We start from the raw sequence: 22469 nt of genomic DNA on the forward strand, positions 1-22469 counted from the left end.
AACTTTTTGCAACAATTATAAAAACATGTAAAATATACTACTGGTTTTAAGAAAGTGTTACGGATGCCTTATCAGGGGTGGATCCAGGAATTGAAGTTAGGGGGGTGCAAGATTTAGGCAGGGGGACTGGGGGCCGCCTTGAGGCCTGGTGGGGCCCAGGGGGCGAAGCCCCGGAAGCTCATGGATTCTAGAGGTTTTGTAGGGTAAAAATGAGGTCTACCAAGTACTGCGAGTAGACGTTTTAAACATTAATTTTCTCGACAAAACTATGTTTATGCTAACTTTGACAATTTTAGGGGTGCGCCCCCCTTAAATCCGCCACTGCTTATTATTATTTTTTTAAAGGTTAAACTGAATTTTACCAATTTTTCGATTTTTGATGTTCATATATAAAGATGAATAATGATTTTTGAAGTCTCCCATGAATCCGATATTACTGAGGTTAAAATTGGGAGGGGGGGGGGGTTATCGTTACAGAAGTTAAGCATTGCGGTTGGAAGGTAATTTCCATGAAGAGAAATTGAAATTATTGGCATTAAATAAAATTATCGTTTCTTTTAAGGGAACCGACTGGGGTTTTATTGTGTGACATCTACAATAGAGAAACTCTTTAAGAATGTAATAATTTATTACACTTGAAAAAAAAATCAGCAATATTCGATAGTTAATCAAAATCTGGGAAAATCTTTTGATTTCAGGTAGGTGTATAATATCGTATTTTCCACCAAAACTGATTCTGTTGATTTTGATTTTCATTTATTTTTTTTTTATCGTTAATTCTAAATTGTCTCTAAGTTTTTTTTTTATTTTTAAAATTATTTACTAATATTTTGAAAAAAAATGTGAGTACGCTTTCCAATATGTCGCCTGTCTCGTTCTCTTCTCCTTTCTTTTTTTTCTTTCTTTCCTGGTTCATACTTCATGTAAGAAGTCACGAAATGAGATGAAATGGGTTGGTGGGTGGGGCAATTGTCCAAGACAGTGCTTCTGGTAGAGTCAGCGGCATTTAGCGGCATTTCTCCAAGACAGACCTTCTGGTAGAGTCAGCGGCATTTGTCCAATACAGACCTTCTGTTAGAGTCAGCGGCATTTAGCGGCATTTGTCCAAGACAGACCTTCTGGTAGATCAGCGGCATTTAGCGGCATTTGTCCAAGACAGACCTTCTGGTAGAGTCAGCGGCATTTAGCGGCATTTGTCCAATACAGACCTTCTGGTAGAGTCAGCGGCATTTAGCGGCATTTGTCCAAGACAGTGCTTCTGGTAGAGTCAGCGGCATTTGTCCAAGACAGACCCTCTGGTAGAGTCAGCGGCATTTAGCGGCATTTGTCCAAGACAGACCCTCTGGTAGAGTCAGCGGCATTTAGCGGCATTTGTCCAACACAGACCCTCTGGTAGAGTCAGCGGCATTTAGCGGAATTTGTCCAAGACAGACCCTCTGGTAGAGTCAGCGGCATTTAGCGGCATTTGTCCAAGACAGACCCTCTGGTAGAGTCAGCGGCATTTAGCGGCATTTGTCCAAGACACACCCTCTGGTAGATTCAGCGGCATTTAGCGGCATTTGTCCAAGACACACCCTCTGGTAGATTCAGCGGCATTTAGCGGCATTTGTCCAACACAGACCCTCTGGTAGAGTCAGCGGCATTTGTCCAACACAGACCCTCTGGTAGAGTCAGCGGCATTTAGCGGCATTTGTCCAATACAGACCCTCTGGTAGAGTCAGCGGCATTTAGCGGCATTTGTCCAAGACAGACCCTCTGGTAGAGTCAGCGGTATTTGTCCAAGACAGACCCTCTGGTAGAGTCAGCTGCATTTAGCGGCATTTGTCCAAGACAGACCCTCTGGTAGAGTCAGCGGCATTTAGCGGCATTTGTCCAAGACAGACCTTCTGTTCTTTTTCCATGGATTTACTGATATACAGTAATTAATGGAGAGATGGTTTACAATTTTATGTATGAAAGATACTTAAATAGTATAATAATATTTGCTTTTCCTTAATGACAGGGACTTTCTCAATTAGTAATATGTATATATATATTTTTTCATTTGATTTGGTGGTATTTCCAGTATTATTAAAGAAATATTACCCCAGTAATTAAATATCAGTTTAAATTGTACAAAGAGCTCTTTGTACTTTGGTAGTATATTTGAAATAATTCAATTAACAGCTTTATCTTGGTCAACACTAGCCATAAGTATCATGCTAATTATCAATTTGCAGTTAATGATATCTTGCAGTCAGATACAGACAAAATTACCACCATTATAACAAAACAGAAGATGATTAGGGAAAAGGTGTCAAACATCTGGCTTCATGCATTTGATATTGCTCGATTATCTGATTATTACTTATAAATTAAAAGTACAACATGTATAACATATTAATTATTAAGTTATATTTATGAAAATATGTCAAATAAAATACAAATGTACTAAATAAAGAAAATAGTGTAATTACTCCATAAATTACAGTAACAGAAGAAGCTTTACTTTGAGAATGCTTCAATATTATCTCATTATAAGTAGGTGTGTCTTAATTTATTCAACAAATAAACTCTCTGAACAATAAATAAAATCTACAAAACTATTGGTCAATCAGTGTAATTTTATCTACAACAATACCCAAATAAAAGTCGTGATAAAGGTTCAATTATCTCTTACTTCACATCATCGCCAATCTTCTTCAACCAATGACCCTTGTTTAAAATTTCTACGTATTACAGCAATTACTGTCTTTTCAGTCAACACTATCATGTACAACTGTCAACTTTGCAGGATTTAAAACGAAAGTAGAATGGTAGATGAATACCGATCTCGATGAGAATTAAGACAAAGAAAAAAATCGAGGCAGGGTATAAATTCTAGGTGGGCAGGGATGAGAATCTAGAAATATATTTATTATGGCCAATATTCAGTAAAAGATATAAAATTCAGATAGGTTAAAATTCTGTAATCATGCAGTTTATTCCGTAAAAGATATAAAATGCAGCTTATTCCGTAAAAAAAGATAAGTATGCAGCTAATAGTCCGTTTTCCAATACCCAACTCCGGCGTTGGTTTCCTCTTTTACATTACCCGCGATCACGTGACACCAGACATTCCTTCGTTGTTTACAAATGGCGAGTAGTTGCTTCGCTTTGTTGAAGGTAACTGATTTGCAGAAATATTTATCAGATCGTGGCATTACTGCTACAAATTTACGGAGGAATAATCTTATTGAACTTTGTGAAGCTGTTAAGTCACTCGATTTATCAATTGATCCTGATTTTACATGCAATACTACACTTGATCTAAAGAAAAAGTTGGTACAACTACCCATTTCAGATCCATTCCTTGACAACGACTTCACGCCCGATTTCTCAGAGATTCCATCCAATTTCACTTTATATGACATATTTAATTATCTTTTACACAAAACATCAGACTATGATAAAAAGAAGTTAAGAGCCTACAAATCGTGTGAGGATTATAGATTATTTATAGACGGCCACGTAGAGAGTCTGACATTCAACAAGTGTGGAGATGCTGAGGTCTGTTTGTTTCGAGCGAAAGTTAAACCTACTCAAAAAGAGACTACATATATGAGTACAAAGTTTTACCAACTATGGTTCTCTATCAAGAAAGCAACTGGAGAAGTCGCTTCAGCCTACTGTACATGTATTGGGGGGTTAGTATGTTTTAAAGAATGTGTATTTAAGCTTGTTAAGTAAGTCAGCTGATTGCATATTGTTACATTTGAAATAAGTAATTTCAGTTCAAAAAGGAATATGTGATGAATGTTCTTTTTATGATTTTAGAATGGATGGTGCTTGCAGACATGTTTCTGCTGCTCTGTATGAGCTTGAAGACTTTGAAATGAAGTCGGTGACAGATGGGGAAAACAAATGGATGAAAAGACCCAGAAGCCACGACTGTCCAGTGCCTGTTAAAAGGCTAAGGATTGTAAAAGCAAAGTAAATATTAATACAAGTTGTTTTTGTTTTAAAAAATTCATTACATGTTCTTGTTTTTATTTTTCATTTCTATTTTACTTTTTTGTTTATATTTTCTCTTTGTAGTTGAGGTTTAATTTTGAATAATTCAAGAGTGTTGACTGTTACCTGTGTTGTTGAAACTGAGAAGTCAGTGAGCCGTTGCTCACTAGTAAGTAAATCTAAATTAAACATGCATTTCTTATGTTTTTCTATGTATTTATTATAATATTTATAGAACACAAGGGTAGTTTGAAATCTGACTCAAGTAATATTTTGCTTTGTGAAAAATCTTTCATGATTTTCTTTCATTTAACAGATTTTCCGTTTTGAACGAAGAGAAAGAAAATTTGCTGGATCTGTATGATCCTAGATCAACTGAAGATCGCAACAAGGAGATCAACATAGCTAATTTTGCCAAGAATTTAACACAGGTATTATTACATCAATTATGAATGAGTTGTTAAAACATTTTTATGTATGATATTGTACATTTTATCATTCACTAAGGAATCTGTTGTATTTAGTTGCAAGCAGATACACAGGCACTAGACATTTTAGAGGATGGCAGTATTAATCCAACAGCTGAATCAAAAGATACGGATATGTCATGCCTTGCCAATTCAGTGAAAGAACAGTTAAAGAATATTTCTAGTAAGAAATTAATATATTGTAAGAAATTAATATACGTATAACATGAATTTGCATTTTCATCCCAGCATGATTAATATTTCTTATTCATAAAATTGGTTATACCAGCTGTAATTTAAAAGTCTGTTTATAGTTGTTAGGATGTAATATAAGAAATTCAAAGTGAGATATTTTTGTTTTGATGTGTAAATTTTAAAAGGAAGTAATGTATTACTCAAAGCTTTTTTTCACATATCACCTATTTTATAATATCAACAAAATACATTTCATGTTTTTGTGCATTTCTATTATGATCTTTGAATTGTTACAAAATTTCAAAAAGTTTCTACATCCAATTTGATTTTTTGCATCAACTTTTGTATCATACATGCATGTATTTTTACTGGATTTTAGTGTCTGACCACGGAACTCCAACTGTATCCCAGTTTCGAGAAAGTTTTGGACAGTTGCACCAGAAATTATCATGGATATTGAGCAGAGCACTAGAGGTCAAACTGAAAATCCAGCATGGACGGCTATGAGATATGGAATGCTTACAGCTTCTAATTTTCGTAAAATTTGCCAAGCAGTAGACAAGGGTCACTGCCCACCGTCACTTCTAAAATCAATCATGTTGAAATACAACACAAGCATTTCTGTGCCTTCTATAAATTGGGGGTTAAAAAAAGAGAAAGTGGCTCGTGAGCTTTACACAAGGGCAAGTAGGTGTTTTCACAAGAGAGTGTGCGTCGAGGAAAAGGGTCTGTATGTCATGAGTGATTACCCTTTTATTGGTTGTAGTGTAGATGGAATTCTTTCTTGCCAGTGTCATGGAAAAAGAATTTTTGAGATAAAATGCCCATTTTCATTAAAACATATGCATCCTAAAGAGGTTGCTGTTCAGAAAGGCTGTTCAGTTGTTGATAACATGTCTTTTGTCACCGAGAAATCTGAATATTATCATCAGATGCAAGGTCAGATGGGTATTTATGGTATTCCACACTGTGATCTTGTCATTTATACAGAAAAAGGTATCCATGTTTCACAACTTCCATTTCATGAAGCATTTTTCAGAGATATGATAATGAAAATGAATGTTTTTTTTGATCGTTATTTATTTCAACAGTTGTTGACTGATGTATCAAATATGGAATGAAAATTAAAATGAACATGATGAACTGTACTTTTTTTCACAGTTCCAGTAAAAAACACATGAGTATTAGTATATAGTTCTATACATTGTCTTGACCATAATTAGAAAACAACTGCCACAGCATATGATATCATTGATATGCCCTTCAAATACAATATATAAAGTTAACATTGCAAAAGAAAAAAAAACAACTTTAACACAAATTTCTTATTTTTTCCATTCCTTATACTCAATGTGTATATCATGTGTTATTAGTAAGAACAAATAATTCATTACATCTTGATCGCTTGTGATAGTACAGTTTTAAAAAAATCCATGTGCATCTTTGTTCATTGTACATTTCATGAATCAATTGATAACAATGCTGAAGCTTAATAAAATGTCAGATAACTAGTTATTATGTTTATTCTTTAGACTATTGAATTATTATTTTAGTGAGACACAGCACTATGCAATTTGTTAAAGAAATATAAAAAATAAAAAATACATTATGCAACATCACATAAGTTATAATTACTTTACACCAAATTTATTTGAAATCTGTGGTAAGCCAGCAATAACTATTTAATAATCTGAAACAAACGATCAACTGTAATAAAAGAGGCTAGATTTTCTCTGCTAAATATTCCCAGCACTTATCTGGCATACATTTCATATATGCTACATTATTTCACTAGCTGGTGGTCTAAATTGCATAAAGCTGCACACAAGCATACTATCTGATCAATGATGGGCTTTAATTTAAGGGGTATAACACCCTGCAAAATGTTGAAACATTTAAGTCGACCAATTGCCCTCTCTACATGTATTCTTGCCCTAGCTATGCGTCTTGTTTTTGTTACAGCTAAACCCGATAGTTGTCTGTTAAAAGCAAAGGGGGGAATGTTTAGCGTAGCTCCTTTTAGAGCCAGGTTTCCTCTTATCAAAAAGCCTTGATCTGCCATTATGTCATCCCCTCTTTCTATACATTCTAAAAATCCAGATTCTTCAACTATCCGTTTATCAGAGATGCTGCCAGTGAATAAACTAGACAAAAAGCAGATTGATCCTGTTGGGGTAATTGCAATTAATGACTTTAGAGTATTGTGGTGCTTATAAGATGACCAAGTAATTCTCTGTGAGGAAGGTAGACTGGGTTTTTGAATAAAAAACTCTGTGCAATCAATAATACACCTTGTGCTGGGGAAATATTTAAAACAACTTGGTAATTTTTGTGCAATTTGATTTCTAGTTGGCCATGAAATTAGAAATTTAAGTTCCAATGCAAGAAAAGTTGTCCATGTGAAAAAAATTTTACTGACAGTTCCAGCCTGTACACCAAAGATAGCACCCAACGTTTTTGTATCTATCCCTCTTCTGAGGCGCATCAGGGTCATCACCATTTCTTCTCGAATAGATAATAGTCTCTTTGACCCTCTCCTTTTCATCTAAAAATGTAGTATAGTTCTTGAAGAGTTCTATAAATGTCACTAACAATAAATACTAAATTTTAATTTAAGTTTAAAACTTAAACCTATTTTTCTATACACAATTTGAAAATTTTGAATATTATAAATTTATGTAAATACTTGAAAATCCTATGAAATGTGGATGATCAAATAAGGCAAGAATGTACAATTATATAATCCCTAGGAGTTAATATATTATCTTAATAAGAAGCAATAATACCTCATTATTTTCCAAGTTAGTTTCCTTTCCCCTCCAGTATGAAAGTCTGGCAGCTTTGTCTTTGAGCAAATTGAGCAACAGAAAGAAAATTCCAAGAGAAAGCCCTGTTATAATATTCATGGACATAAATTATTGTGAAAATTATATATCAAGAAAATACCGTACTAATTTATGCAAGCATCATAACAGTGTAGACAGCTTGATGCTAAATGAATAGTCTAAGATTTATTGAATTAAAATTAATTAAAAATAGATTTTGACATACCAGTGTAGAATTTACAGGATGCATCATTCTTCAGGACATCATTCATGACATGGCTTCTTCTCATACTGCCTTTGTCCTTCAGATGAATATCATCATATGCTGATAAATCTTCTAATGTAACATCAGTCTGACACTGTATACTGGTAGTGGAAACAGCTGTGGTGTTGGCTTTTGAGCAATATGAATGGTCAACTTAAAAAAAGAAAAATAAATTGGCCATTTTGAAGCAAGTAAATTTTGCCACCAGATTAAAACCAACCCTCAATCCCCCCCCCCCCCAAAAAAAAAAATATAGATCATTAATGTGATACCTTTGGGGATGTCATCCTTTCCTTCTATTACAGGCAACACTTCCACATCTTCATTATGTATTTGTAGTACATCACAGTCATCACCACTTTGAATTCCTTCAACTTCTGAAGACATTTCTTCATGGGCACCCACATCCCAGCAAAATACCTCTGATTAAAAAATGTTATTTTCTAGATGAATTATTAATTAAACCAAAATACATAACAGAAAAATTATTACTCAACAATACAACAGATCAATTTTAATACTAGTATATAATGAGTGATATTCATTTGAACTTGCCACAAAGGTGATTTATAGATCATGTACCATTTTTTATTTTATTTTCCTGTGGTCCATTTCCGTTGTCAGTGTCAACTCTGGACAACACTCGTCTCTTTTTCCTGTATGCTCTCTCTATATCAAACGAAGTGCCTGATGCTGGCAACGGGTCTGGGTGCTCTTCAGTAGGCCTTCCAGATACAAAATGCTTGGAGCATATATAAGTGGACTTGTTTACATTAGCTACGGAGAAGTTTTTTCCTACCACACAGTTTCACCCACCTCTGGCATTTATCTGCCTGGGAAAACGGTTTTGGAAAAGGAATCCACGTTACTCCACTCATGTGCTGTCTTTCTGAATACCGTGAATCACTCTTACAGGTTCCCCAACAACAATGTTTAACCATACTGGCACTTTACGCAAACTATAGCTGTATCAGGTCAAATAAGCCGCGCGTCGTAATGTCTGGTATCGCTTAAAGCATTGATAATTATGACGTCAGGGCTCCTTATATCATGTATAATTGGAAAATCGACTATTCCATAAAAGATATAAAACTGGGATAGGTTAACATTTTGTACTCATGCAGCTTATTCCGTAAAAGATGTAAAATACAGCTCATTCCGTAAAAAAAGATAAAAAATGCAGCTTATTCCATAAAAGATATAAAACTGGGATAGGTTAGCAATTTGTAATTATGCAGCTTATTCCGTAAAAGATTTTTAAAAATGCAGCTTATTCCGTAAAAGATATTAAAATGGGATACATTTTATTATCATGCAGCTTATTCCGTAAAAGATTTAAAATGCAGCTTATTCCGTGAAAGATATAAAACTGGATTAAGTGAACATTTTAAAATCTAACAGCTTATTCCATAAAAGATATAAAATGCAGCTTATTCCGTGAAAGATATAAAACTGGGATAGGTTAATGTTTTTTAAATCATGCAGTTTATTTCGTAAAAGATATAAAACTGGGATAGGTTAGCAATTTGTAATCATGCAGCTTATTCCGTAAAAGATTTTTTAAAAAATGCAGCTTATTCCGTAAAAGATATAAAACTGGGATAGGTTAACATTTTGTACTAATTGTAGGCCTACAAATAATGTTTTGTACTTTGGTAGTATCTTTAAAAATAATAAAATTAACAGCTTTATCTTGGTCAGCACTAGCCATAAGCATCATGCTGATTAGCAATTTACAGTTATTGATATCTTGCAGTAAGATACAGACAAAATTACCACTTATAACAAAACAGAAGATGATTAGGGAAAAGGTGTCAAACATCTGGCTTCATGCATTTAATATTGCTCGATTATCTAATTATTATTAATAAATTAGAAGTACCCCATGTATAACATATTAATTATTAAGTTATACTTATAAAAAGTTGCAAAATAAAATACCAATTAAAGAAAATAATGTGTTTACTCCATCAATTACAGCAACATGCAGAAGAAGCTTTACTTTAGAATTATAAGTAGCCTTGTTTAATTTTTTCAACAAATATGAAGATCTGTCTTGGAAAAATGCTGCTGACTTTATCAGAACGTCTGTGTTGAACAAATGCCGCTGACTCTACCAGAGGGGTCTGTCTTGGACAAATGCCGCTAAATGCCGCTGACTCTACCAGAGGGTCTCTCTTGGACAAATGCCGCAGACTCTACCAGAAGGTCTGTCTTGGACAAATGCTGCTAAATGCCGCTGACTCTACCAGAAGGTCTGTCTTGGACAAATGCCGCTAAATGCCGCTGACTCTGCCAGAAGGTCTCTCTTGGACAAATGCCGCTAAATGCCGCTGACTCTGCCAGAGGGTGTGTCTTGGACAAATGCCGCTAAATGCCGCTGACTCTACCAGAGAGTCTGTCTTGGACAAATGCCGCTAAATGCCGCCGACTCTACCAGAGGGTCTGTCTTGGTAAAAATGCCGCTAAATGCCGCTGACTCTACCAGAGGGTCTCTCTTGGACAAATGCCGCTAAATGCCGCTGACTCTATCAGAGGGTCTGTCTTGGACAAATGCCGCTAAATGCCGCTGACTCTACCAGAGGGTGTGTGTTTGACAAATGCCGCTAAATGCCGCTGACTCTACCAGAGGGTGTGTGTTTGACAAATGCCGCTAAATGCCGCTGACTCTACCAGAGGGTCTGTCTTGGACAAATGCCGCTAAATGCCGCTGACTCTACCAGAGGGTCTGTCTTGGACAAATGCCGCTAAATGCCGCTGACTCTACCAGAGGGTCTGTCTTGGACAAATGCCGCTAAATGCCGCTGACTCTACCAGAGGGTCTGTGTTGGACAAATGCCGCTAAATGCCGCTGACTCTGCCAGAAGGTCTCTCTTGGACAAATGCCGCTAAATGCCGCTGACTCTGCCAGAGGGTGTGTCTTGGACAAATGCCGCTAAATGCCGCTGACTCTGCCAGAGGGTGTGTCTTGGACAAATGCCGCTAAATGCCGCTGACTCTACCAGAAGGTCTGTGTTGGACAAATGCCGCTAAATGCCGCTGACTCTACCAGAGGGTCTGTGCTGGCCAAATGCCGCTAAATGCTGCTGACTCTACCAGAGGGTCTGTCTTGGACAAATGCCGCTGACTCTACCAGAGAGTCTGTCTTGGACAAATGCCGCTAAATGCCGCTGACTCTACCAGAGGGTCTGTCTTGGACAAATGCTGCTAAATGCCGCTGACTCTACCAGAGGGTCTGTCTTGAACAAATGCCGCTAAATGCCGCTGACTCTGCCAGAGGGTGTGTCTTGGACAAATGCCGCTAAATGCCGCTGACTCTACCAGAGGGTCTCTCTTGGACAAATGCCGCTAAATGCCGCTGACTCTACCAGAGGGTGTGTGTTGGACAAATGCCGCTAAATGCCGCTGACTCTACCAGAGGGTCTGTGCTGGCCAAATGCCGCTAAATGCTGCTGACTCTACCAGAGGGTCTGTCTTGGACAAATGCAGCTAAATGCCGCTGACTCTACCAGAGGGTCTGTCTTGGACAAATGCTGCTAAATGCCGCTGACTCTACCAGAGGGTCTGTCTTGGACAAATGCCGCTAAATGCCGCTGACTCTACCAGAGGGTCTGTGTTGTACAAATGCCGCTAAATGCCGCTGACTCTGCCAGAAGGTCTCTCTTGGACAAATGCCGCTGACTCTGCCAGAGGGTGTGTCTTGGACAAATGCCGCTAAATGCCGCTGACTCTGCCAGAGGGTCTGTCTTGTAGAAATGCCGCTAAATGCCGCTGACTCTACCAGAAGGTCTGTGTTGGACAAATGCCGCTAAATGCCGCTGACTCTACCAGAGGGTCTGTGCTGGCCAAATGCCGCTAAATGCTGCTGACTCTACCAGAGGGTCTGTCTTGGACAAATGCAGCTAAATGCCGCTGACTCTACCAGAGGGTCTGTCTTGGATAATTGCTGCTAAATGCCGCTGACTCTACCAGAGGGTCTGTCTTGGACAAATGCCGCTAAATGCCGCTGACTCTACCAGAGGGTCTGTGTTGTACAAATGCCGCTAAATGCCGCTGACTCTGCCAGAAGGTCTCTCTTGGACAAATGCCGCTGACTCTGCCAGAGGGTGTGTCTTGGACAAATGCCGCTAAATGCCGCTGACTCTGCCAGAGGGTCTGTCTTGTAGAAATGCCGCTAAATGCCGCTGACTCTACCAGAAGGTCTGTGTTGGACAAATGCCGCTAAATGCCGCTGACTCTACCAGAGGGTCTGTGCTGGCCAAATGCCGCTAAATGCTGCTGACTCTACCAGAGGGTCTGTCTTGGACAAATGCCGCTAAATGCCGCTGACTCTACCAGAGGGCCTGTGCTGGACAAATGCTGCTAAATGCCGCTGACTCTACCAGAGGGTCTGTCTTGGACAAATGCCGCTAAATGCCGCTGACTCTACCAGAGGGTCTGTCTTGGACAAATGCCGCTAAATGCCGCTGACTCTACCAGAGGGCCTGTGCTGGACAAAGCCGCTGAGTTTATCAGAGAGTCTGCCTTGGACAAATGCTGCTAAATGCAGCTGACTCTACCAGTGAGTCTGTGCTGGACAAATGTGATGGTATGATGTTGTTTGCCATGATTTTCGTGACAACTTACATGAAGGAATAGCCTTCTTTCCTATTTTTTTTTTTTTTTTTTGTAGAAAATGATGTGGACGTTTTTGCGTATAAAAGTACGCCTGGCTAAGCGCATGCCGTTTGTTATGAATAAATTTAAAATATGTTCTTGTATTATACATGTTTACATGTTATGTAAACACCTTTTGGAAAATTTCTACATCACATTGGGTTGCGTCACCCATTATCATATTTTTAGATTAAGCATCACTCGGCACACCTCGGACGATTCCCACTTCATCTGATAAGATGATTTTCCCGAAGGGATTATAAGCACATGGTTTGGTGTGTATTGAAATAATTGATTTTGTGTTTTAATTGGATAATATATCATGAAGTTGACAGAATCTAAGACAGTCGGTAAGTACAAATTTAGGTATAGATAGGAGTAAAATAAACCGCAGATAAGGTTAAAGTTCAAAAGGGGTCAAAGATCATCGCATACCACAGTGGACGAATATTTCACATTGTGAAGTTATCTCCCGTTGTTGATGTGACATTTAGCTACTGGAGTAGATCCAGATTTTTTTTCGGGCGGGGGGGGGGGGTGTCACACCTCGGTCAAAAAAATTCCTGACAAGCAAAGAAAAAAAATAACTTAAAAGAAATCAACAAAATAAAAACATTGATAGTGGAGTCGTGGGGTCAATGTTTTCTAGGGGGAGGATGTCCAAAGTCATTTTTTATTTGCTTCAGTATATGTACAGTCTAATTCAAATAACAATTCAAATTCCAAAGGAGGGGGGTTACAATCTCCCTAGCCACTCCCTGTCTCTGAAATTACAATAGAACTTGTGACTCCAAAATAGTAGATTTTTTTTCCATTTGACTATAAATATATACATATTTTATTTCTTGTATTTATATTATGTCTGTCTGTTTGTCCGCAGAAACTTTAACCTTGCCCATAAGTTAAGCTTTAAGTGGGATGGGCTATACACATGGCTTCCACATTTCATAGATTAATTCCTTGTGACAAGACCTTTTATTTGGGTGCCACCAATTTTGACCTCTTGACCTTGACCTTGGATTTTTACCCATTTTTATCAAACTCTAAACTTGGCCTTATTTGGGTGCCACCAATTTTGACCTCTTGACCTTGACCTTGGATTTTTACCCATTTTTATCAAACTCTAAACTTGGCCTAAGTTTTGATCAGTAGGTGCTAGAGCTTTTATGCTTAATATGTGTATTCATTGTGAACTTTCAACAGGTATAAATATGTTTGACCTTGACCATAGAGTTTGACCCACTTAAAAAAATATTAACCTTGGCTATTAACTTTTGAACAGGAAGTACTAGGTATTTCTTATTTCACATGTGTATTCCTGAGAGAGGTGTTTTCACAATAAACAAACAAATTACTAAAAAAAAATAATAAAACATGAACATGTTGGTCATATTTCTTGTTCTCCCTTGAATCAGAAATGATGATATAAATATTTTAAAAATAATTATTATAACAGTTGAAAAGGTTGTGCATCTGAAAATTGAGTAAGTTCTGTGGTTGAACTAGCTCTGATATGTTTAATAGCTTTATTTTGCTGCTCAAAACACCTTGATTGACTATATTCAATCATACTGTTTTCTGAAATGTTCAATTTTTTCAACAATGGATACATGTCATACATTTTCAGCTTTTCAAAACATTGCATGAAAAAAACTTTTCAAAAACTGTAACCATGATAACCCTTTCAAAATACTCATCTGAGCTTTTCTTGTTTCCTTTTGACATTATGTCTGTTGTCCATATCTGTTTTTCTGGAAAGTTTTTACATTTTTAACTTCTTCTCTTGAACCACTGGGTCAATTTTAACCAATTCACATAGAAATATGTACATTTCTATGTCAGTCTGTTCATTAGTCTCAATAAATTTAACTTGGTCATCACGGTCATATCTATTGAATGAGAAGAGACAAGGCATTCATATTGAACATATGTATTTGTATTTACCTGTGACAATGGCATGATTATTTTTTTACATTGACCTTGAAGTTTGACCTACTTGCAAAAAAATTACATGTTTTAAATTCATCATTTTGAAAGAGAAAAGTTAGGGCATTCATAATATACGTGCATGCATATCATTACCTGTGATAAGACCTTTCCAAATAAATCGTGACTTTTGACTCTGTGACCTTGAAGCTTAACCTACTTTTCAAAAATGTAGCATTTGCTTATAACTTTTGATTGAGAAGAGATATGACTTTCACATATGATATGACATGTACATTAATTACTCATAAGAATTCAAGATGTTTCCCAGCATGCGATGATGTTTTACCCCTTTATGTTTCACCTAATTTTCAAAATATTTAACTCTCCTGAAAGATGATAATGCTGATGTGTAAAATGTACATGTAGGAGGAGTTCAGGGAAGAGGGGACTTTTTGCATAAAAAACATCACTTTTCGACCCCTATTTGACCCCCCGGGGCAATATCAAAATTCCGAAACCTTACTGCACATCTACATAACACCACCAAATCTCTCCCAAAAGATGATTGGGCTACTATGTAAAATGTAGGAGGAGTTCAGGGAAGACGGGGCTTTTTGTACCAAAAAACGTCATTTTTTGACCCCCATTTGACCCCCCGGGGCAAAATGAAAATTCCGAAACCTTACTGCACATCTACATGACACTACCAACCATCTCACAAAAGATGAATAGGCTACTATGTAAAATGTAGGAGGAGATCAGGGAAGACGGGGCTTTTTGCATAAAAAACGTCATTTTTCCACCCCCATTTGAACCTCCAGGGCAAAATCAAAATTCCGAAACCTTACTACACATCTACATGACACCACCAACCATCTCCCAAAAGATGATTAGGCTACTATGTAAAATGTAGGAGGAGTTCAGTGAAGACGGGGCTTTTTGTACAAAAAACGTCATTTTTTGACCTCCATTTGACCCCCCGGGGCAAAATCAAAATTCCGAAACCTTACTGCACATCTACATGACACCACCAACCATCTCCCAAAAGATGATAAGGCTACTATGTAAAATGTAGGAGGAGTTCAGGGAAGACGGGGCTTTTTGTACAAAAAACATAATTTTTCGACCCCCATTTGACCCCCCGGGGCAAAATCAAAATTCCAAAACCTTACTGCACATCTACATGACACCATCAACTGTCTCCCAAAAGATGAATAGGCTACTATGTAAAATGTAGGAGGAGTTCAGGGAAGACGGGGATTTTTGCATAAAAAACGTCATTTTTCGACCCCCATTTGACCCCCCAGGGCAAAATCAAAATTCCAAAACCTTACTGCACATCTACATGACACCACCAATCATCTCCCAAAAGATGAATAGGCTACTATGTAAAGTGTAGGAGGAGTTCAGGGAAGAAAAGTGTGACAGACGGACGGACGGACGGACATGAGTAACAACAATATACCTGAACTTTCTTTAGAAAGTGCGGGTATAAAAATTATTGCCATTAAATGCAAAAAATTATTGCAATTAAACGCAAAAAAATATTGCGATTAAACGCAAAAATCATTGCGATTAAACGCAGTATTATTGCGATTAAACGCAAAAAAATATTGCGATTAAACGCAAAAATATTATTGCGTTTAAACGCAAAAAGTGTTGCGTTTAATTGCAAAAGTATTGCATTTAATTGTGATTAATGATTGCGATTAAACACAAAGTACTTTGCGTTTGAACGCAATGATTATTACGATTAATCGCAATGTTTTGTGTTTAATCGCAATAATTATTGCGATTAAACGCAATAAAAATATTTCTCTCTCTGAACTGGCCTCAACAGGATTCCGTACCTACCTAACTACCCAGTCTAAAATTTATAGGTCGGAAACTGCAAACAAAGAATTTTTTAAGCTTGGCCTTAGCACTAGGAAGGCAACATTTATGAACTTGACCTTTTACTTACTTTTTTTAAAACCTTTGTCATAACTTTTTAACAGCTGGTACTAGGACTTTCATATCTCATGGATCCATTGCTTATAACAAGGTCTGTCTTTGGATACCAATAAGTATGACCTTTTTACCTTGACCTTTGTATTTGAGAAAGTTCCACAATCGCCATATTAAGCTACCATACGGTGGCATCAGTGTTTCGCAAACACATATACTGTTTAACATATTATTATTTTCATATTTATTTTTGTTTAGATAGATCGTCACTTGTAGATGGCTTTTCAGCATTTTTTAACTTCATGGGAAAATTTGGAATCAGTGGATCCTTTGCAACCATTTTCTTGTACACTCCCGAAATTTATCCAACTAACTTAAGGTATATGTTTATCCTAAACATGATTATTTCAGAATTTATATTGAATTTTCTGATTTTCACAGGGTAAGAAGCACGAAGAGAATGCCTCATATGGCAAGTCAAACGTTGCAATATTCGATCTTTTCCATTTGTATGGTAAAATTTTCCATTTGTATAATTTTTATTTGTATTCTGTAATTTTCCATTTGTATTGTATAATTTTTAATTTTCCATTTGTATTGTATAATTTTTCATTTGTATTGTATAATTTTCATTTGCATTGTATAATTTTTCATTTGTATTCTATAATTTTTCATTTGTATTCTATAATTTTTCATTTGCATTGTATAATTTTTCATTTGCATTGTATAATTTTTCATTTGTATTCTATAATTTTTCATTTGCATTGGATAATTTTTCATTTGCATTGTATATTTTTCATTTATATTGTAAAAAAATCATTTGTATTGTATAATTTTTCATTTGTATTCTATATTTTCCATTTGTATTGTATAATTTTTCATTTGTATTGTATCCGAGTGATTGTTTATTTTGGTTTGTTACGAAGGATTTCATTGGTTTAATCTAATCTTATATCGGATTTGGTTATACTCAAGATGTTCTGGGAAGTTTACACGTGTTATCCAGTCTGAACATAGACTGGCTTGCCTGTTTGATCCTCGATAAACAGACAGGTGACCAGTAATGTAAAGGGCCTTGCTCATAGGCTATCAATTATAACAGCCGATGTCTCTGCACTCTGTCGCATAGGCGTCAGAACCGGCTGCATTTTATTTCCGGAATTTTTTGTAATTATAAACTTTTCATTTCCGACATTTTTTATTTTTCATTTCCGACATATTTCAAATACAAATGTAGTACTTTTAGTAACAGATCTGAAGACCTTAATTATGAGAAATCTAAAGAAAAAAATCATAAATAAATCATTGAAATCCAATATATGAGTTTTGTAAACCTATCAATGACTTGGACGTAAATGTGGTGCTGTCACTGACATTTAATTCAATGCACATTAAGTGTGGTGAAAAAGTTTTATGCTCATTGAACTCTTTTACCTAGACTTAGCGCTAGATGTATGCATATATATGTGTAGATGTTTTTATTTTAATTTTTATCAATATTTTGTAAAAAATACTTTTAAAATTCCATTTTCACTTACTTAGAAAACCTTGAACTGCCGCACAGGTAAATTCCAGAAATGAAAACAAACTAATGTCGGAAATGGAAACAAAAAATGTCGGAAATGAAATAAAAAAATGTCGGAAATGCTATGCATATTTCCGGAAATGAAATGCAACGTCGGAACCGCGGGGGGGGGGGGGGATAGCGGGGGGAGGGTGCTTAGCCCCCCACTTTTTTTTTGCAAAAGTAGACATTATATAGGCATTGAAAATTGGGATTTAACTTTTTTTGGTTGGGTTAGCCCCCCCCCCTTTCTATTAGCCCCCCTTTCAATTTGCTTTCGACGCCCATACTGTGATCTGTTTTTGTTTCCCCGAGACGGAAACCAAAACATATCACAGCATAGGCGTCGAAAGCAAATTGAACGTAGGGGGAGGGCTAATCAAGAAGGGGGCTAAACCAACCAAGAAAAGGTAAAAAGGCACTCTCATAGGCGTCGGAACAAGGGGGAGGGGGCGTAACAAACCATACAATGCAAATGAAATATTATAAAATACAAATGGAAAATATAGAATACAAATAAAAAATTATACAATACAAATGATTTTTTTACAATATAAATGAAAAATTATACAATGCAAATGAAAATTATACAATGCAAATGGAAAATATAGAATACAAATGAAAAATCATACAATACAAATGAAAAATTATAGAATACAAATGGAAAATTATAAAATACAAATGGAAAATTAAAGAATACAAATAAAAATTATACAGTACAAATGAAAAGTTATACAATACAAATGGAAAATTATACAATACAATTGCAAAATTATAGAATACAAATGAAAAATTATAGAATACAAATGAAAAAATTGACAATACAAGTAGAAAATTATACAATACAAATGGAAAATTATACAATACAAATAAAAATTACACAATACAAATGGAAAATTATACAATACAAATAAAAGTTACACAATATAAATGGAAAATTTTACAATACAAATGGAAAAGATCGAATATTGCAACCTTTGACTTGCCATAGCCTCATAGCAAGTCATATTATTATATTCGACTGATGAAAAAGAATTGACCTATTGGGTAAACTGTGTAAAGCTAATCAACACATTAAGTATCATACTTAAACAGTTTTAAAAAGGTTTGACTTTGTGATGGCATAAATACTTTATTTATTTTTCGATGGAAAAAGTCATCTTCTTCTCATGAGAATGCAAGTTTTTTTTTAGATTTGTATTAGAATGACGCTTTGCTTACGGAGAGTAATATCAATATAAAGTGTTTCTGCAATCGAGTTTTTCGTGTCCGCTTAGCGCAGTAATAGTTGGTAAAGTACAAGTACATAAAGAATCAAAAGCTTTGCTAATGGTTGACCAACTTTTAACCAAAATTGAAAAAGAAGTTTGGCATCAACGCAAGTTTAGAATAGATTTCAGGATATATGTTACGTCGTTATCCAATATCATTGATCTCTGTCATTGAGTTCAGACACAGGCCACATTCATTTTATTAGAGGAAATGCAACCGAGTTGTTTAATGTAATACTAGCATGTTGTAAATTTCAAATTTACTAGCAGAGGTAAGAAAATTATCGTCAAAATTTTGCATTTACCTCCCAATAGTAAATCTTGTAAATTCAAAATTTACAACATAAAACCAGTCAATACCTGTTCTGTTTAGATCTGCTGGATATGGCATGGCGTCTGCCTCAGCCAGGATTGGCGGGATGCTGTCCCCATTCACCACAATGTTTGTAAGTTATTGTCGAGTTGTGACTATTATCATCATTTTCAGACCTGAATCTCTGAATGAGAAAGATTTTTTTCTTCTTTCAGGCAGCGTGGATCGAATGGGGTCCAGGAGTTGTGTTTGGAAGTCTCTCCATTGTTGTTTGTGTTCTGTTTCTATGGTTACCGGAGACCAGTGGTCGAGAGTTGCCTACAAATTTAGATGATCTTACAGATTTCTATGTTATTAAGGTTAAACAACCCAAGAAGTAAATAAATTAAAGATTTTTTTTCTTGGGAAAAATATTTTTAGCTCACCTCGAAGGCTCAAGTTGATCAAAATTTGTCCGTCGTCTGTCGTTGTCGTCGTCGTCGTTGTTGTCGTTGTTGTCGTCAACTTTTCACATTTTCATCTTCTTCTCAAGAACCACTGGGCCGATTTCAACCAAACTTGGCACAAAGTATTCTTGGGTGAAGGGGATTCAAGTTTGTTCAAATGAAGGGCCACGCCTTTTTCCAAGGGCAGATAATCATAAATTTGTTAAAAATTAATGGCATTTTTAAAAAATCTTCTTCTCCAGAACCACTGGGCCAGGAAAGATGAAACTCATGTGAAAGCATCCTCAGGTAGTGTAGATTCAAGTTTGTTCAAATCATGACCCCCGGGGCAAGGGTGGGGCCAAAATGGCCAACCCAAGTTTTACATATGAATATATAGGAAAAATCTTTAAAAAATCTTCTTCTCCAGAACCACTGGGCCAGGAATGATGAAACTCATGTGGAATCATCCTCAGGTAGTGTAGATTCAAGTTTGTTCAAATCATGACCCCCGGGGCAAGGGTGGGGCCAAAATGGCCGACCCTAGTTTTACATAGGAATTTATAGGAAAATTTTTTTAAAATCTTCTTCTCAAGAACCACTAGGACAGGAAAGATGAAACTCATGTGGAATCATCCTCAGGTAAAGTAGATTCAAGTTCGTTCAAAGCATGACCCCTGGGGCAAGGATGGGGCCAAAATGGCTGACCCAAGTTTTGCATATGAATATATAAGAAAAATCTTTAAAAATCTTCTTCTCCAGAACCACTGGGCCAGGAAAGATGAAACTCATGTGGAATCATCCTCAGGTAGTGTAGATTCAAGTTTGTTCAAATCATGACCCCCGGGGCAAGGGTGGCCAAAATGGCCAACCCAAGTGTTACATAGGAATATATAGGAAATATCTTTAAAAATCCTTCTGAATATCCACTGGGCCAGGAAAGATGAAACTCATGTGGAATCATCCTCAGGTAGTGTAGATTCAAGTTTGTTCAAAACATGACCCCCGTGGCTAGGGTGGGGCCAAAATGTCCAACCCAAGTTTTACATGGGGATATATAGGGAAACCTTTTAAATTTATCTTCTTTTCAAGTACTTCAAAGCTATGATTAGTGATATTTATATGGAATCATCCTCAGGTAGTGTAGATTCTAGTTTGTTCAAATGATGAATGATGTTTTTGGGCCTCTTGTTTCCAGTTTTACGATAAGTTCTCATGCCTAGGATTTTTTTTGTATACTTGAAACAGGAATATCCTTCATTACCTCGTGGAAAAGAAAAGGGGGAAACAGTACTACCTTGTCTTACAATTGAAAATATGTACACATAAACAAAGAGTAGTCAGTAGGGGAACATCAGATTTAAAATATAGAATATAATTTATATGCTACAAAAAAGACGGACGAGGAGGTAAAAGCACGACATACAATTTCTTGTAACCGATCAAAAACTGTAGAATAACCAAGGTGAGCACCTGGAAATAAATTCCAAACAGATACTAAATGTTCCCTACTTAAGTATCTTTTAAAACATATCTTTGTGTGTAAACGTGTATTTTTTATCCCCACGCATAAGAGTTGGAGGGGATATAGAAACGTAATCGTGTGTGAATGTTTGTTTGTGGTACATGTACAGTGTATGTCCTGTGCGAAACGGAAGTGTCATCATTTGCATCGAGATTGATGTCTAATCGAATGTAGCCTTGATTCACAGATCTGCTCTTTGCAAATGGATGCCTATCTACATGTATATGGTGCCCCTGTTAAAATTTCAGCCTTATCCCTAAGACAGTCGTACGAATCTGACTCCTAGAAATGTAGTATTAACTTCTTCTTTATGCAGTAGTAACTTATTCTTTATCTTTAATCTCTAAGGTTGTTGAGGCATAACAGAATATTTGAAGTTCATTCGAACATAAATATTGCTATCTGAGAAAGAAAATATGAAAAGACCAAAGAATTGACTGAACAATCAGACGCTTTAACATTGGTCAGCAGCTCAGTTACAATCAAGAGTTTGCATGATGCCTAAATAATTCACAAAGTTATCTACTCCATCATTACAATAAATCAATATATACAGTTAGTGCAATCAGAGATACTGCAAATGAGCTCATAAATGATACCCCGTCGAATAAACGTATTATAACGATATTATTAGCCTGAATAAGGTCATATCGTCACGCACTGTCATATAATTATTCATAATATAACGTAAATTGTCACCGACGACAAAATATCGAGTGTGAAGGTAACCAACTTCGTCCGTCTAGTTAAAAATAGTACCATTATTAATATAAAAGTACTATAAGACTGAACTTTGTACCAACTAATACTGCTACTTTGATGTAAATTCAAGTTTTATCGTCGCACAAAAGCTTACGGTCCTCACAATTCACAAAATCAAAAGCAACATTCTTTCCCAAATTTATTTGGTTCACTTGAAAATGATATTGTGAACAAGATCGATGGGAATTTGTATTCATTAAGCTTGACTGGCTGAATTGTCAAGAAGACATCAAAAAACTAAGACATTAGATATGACGTCACTTCCGATATACATGTATTTTTGTCCTGAATATCGCGCGTTATAGAGCTTCGTTTATAAAGACTTTCATTATCTTTGAGACATTATTATTTCC

General features: G+C 36.2%; 1 protein-coding gene, 1 long non-coding RNA gene and 1 pseudogene across 2 annotated transcripts in view; 2 read left to right on the top strand and 1 right to left on the bottom strand.

Moving 5' to 3' along the window:
* LOC134252268 (solute carrier family 22 member 21-like) overlaps positions 1-21254 on the top strand; it is a 37740-nt gene extending 16486 nt beyond the window's left edge. Inside the window, exons 8-11 of the mRNA XM_062734707.1 lie at positions 16515-16635; positions 19465-19537; positions 19620-19780; positions 21078-21254. Of these exons, the coding sequence (XP_062590691.1) occupies positions 16515-16635; positions 19465-19537; positions 19620-19780; positions 21078-21207 (485 nt within the window). The 3' untranslated portion in view covers positions 21208-21254. The remainder of the gene's footprint in view (positions 1-16514; positions 16636-19464; positions 19538-19619; positions 19781-21077) is intronic.
* Positions 3054-6116, top strand: LOC134252269 (uncharacterized; annotated as a pseudogene).
* LOC134252270 (uncharacterized) lies at positions 7691-8793 on the bottom strand. Its single transcript, XR_009988943.1, has 3 exons — positions 8307-8793; positions 7997-8146; positions 7691-7877 (listed from the first exon to the last, which is right to left on the bottom strand). It is a non-coding gene; the product is annotated as an uncharacterized LOC134252270 (long non-coding RNA).
* Positions 21255-22469: the final 1215 nt, after the last annotated feature.

This window comes from Saccostrea cucullata, unplaced genomic scaffold (genome assembly GCF_032062105.1).
Source record: "Saccostrea cucullata isolate Sc308-1 unplaced genomic scaffold, CSIRO_AGI_Scuc_v1 ctg130, whole genome shotgun sequence".
NCBI classification, from domain to species: domain Eukaryota; kingdom Metazoa; phylum Mollusca; class Bivalvia; order Ostreida; family Ostreidae; genus Saccostrea; species Saccostrea cuccullata.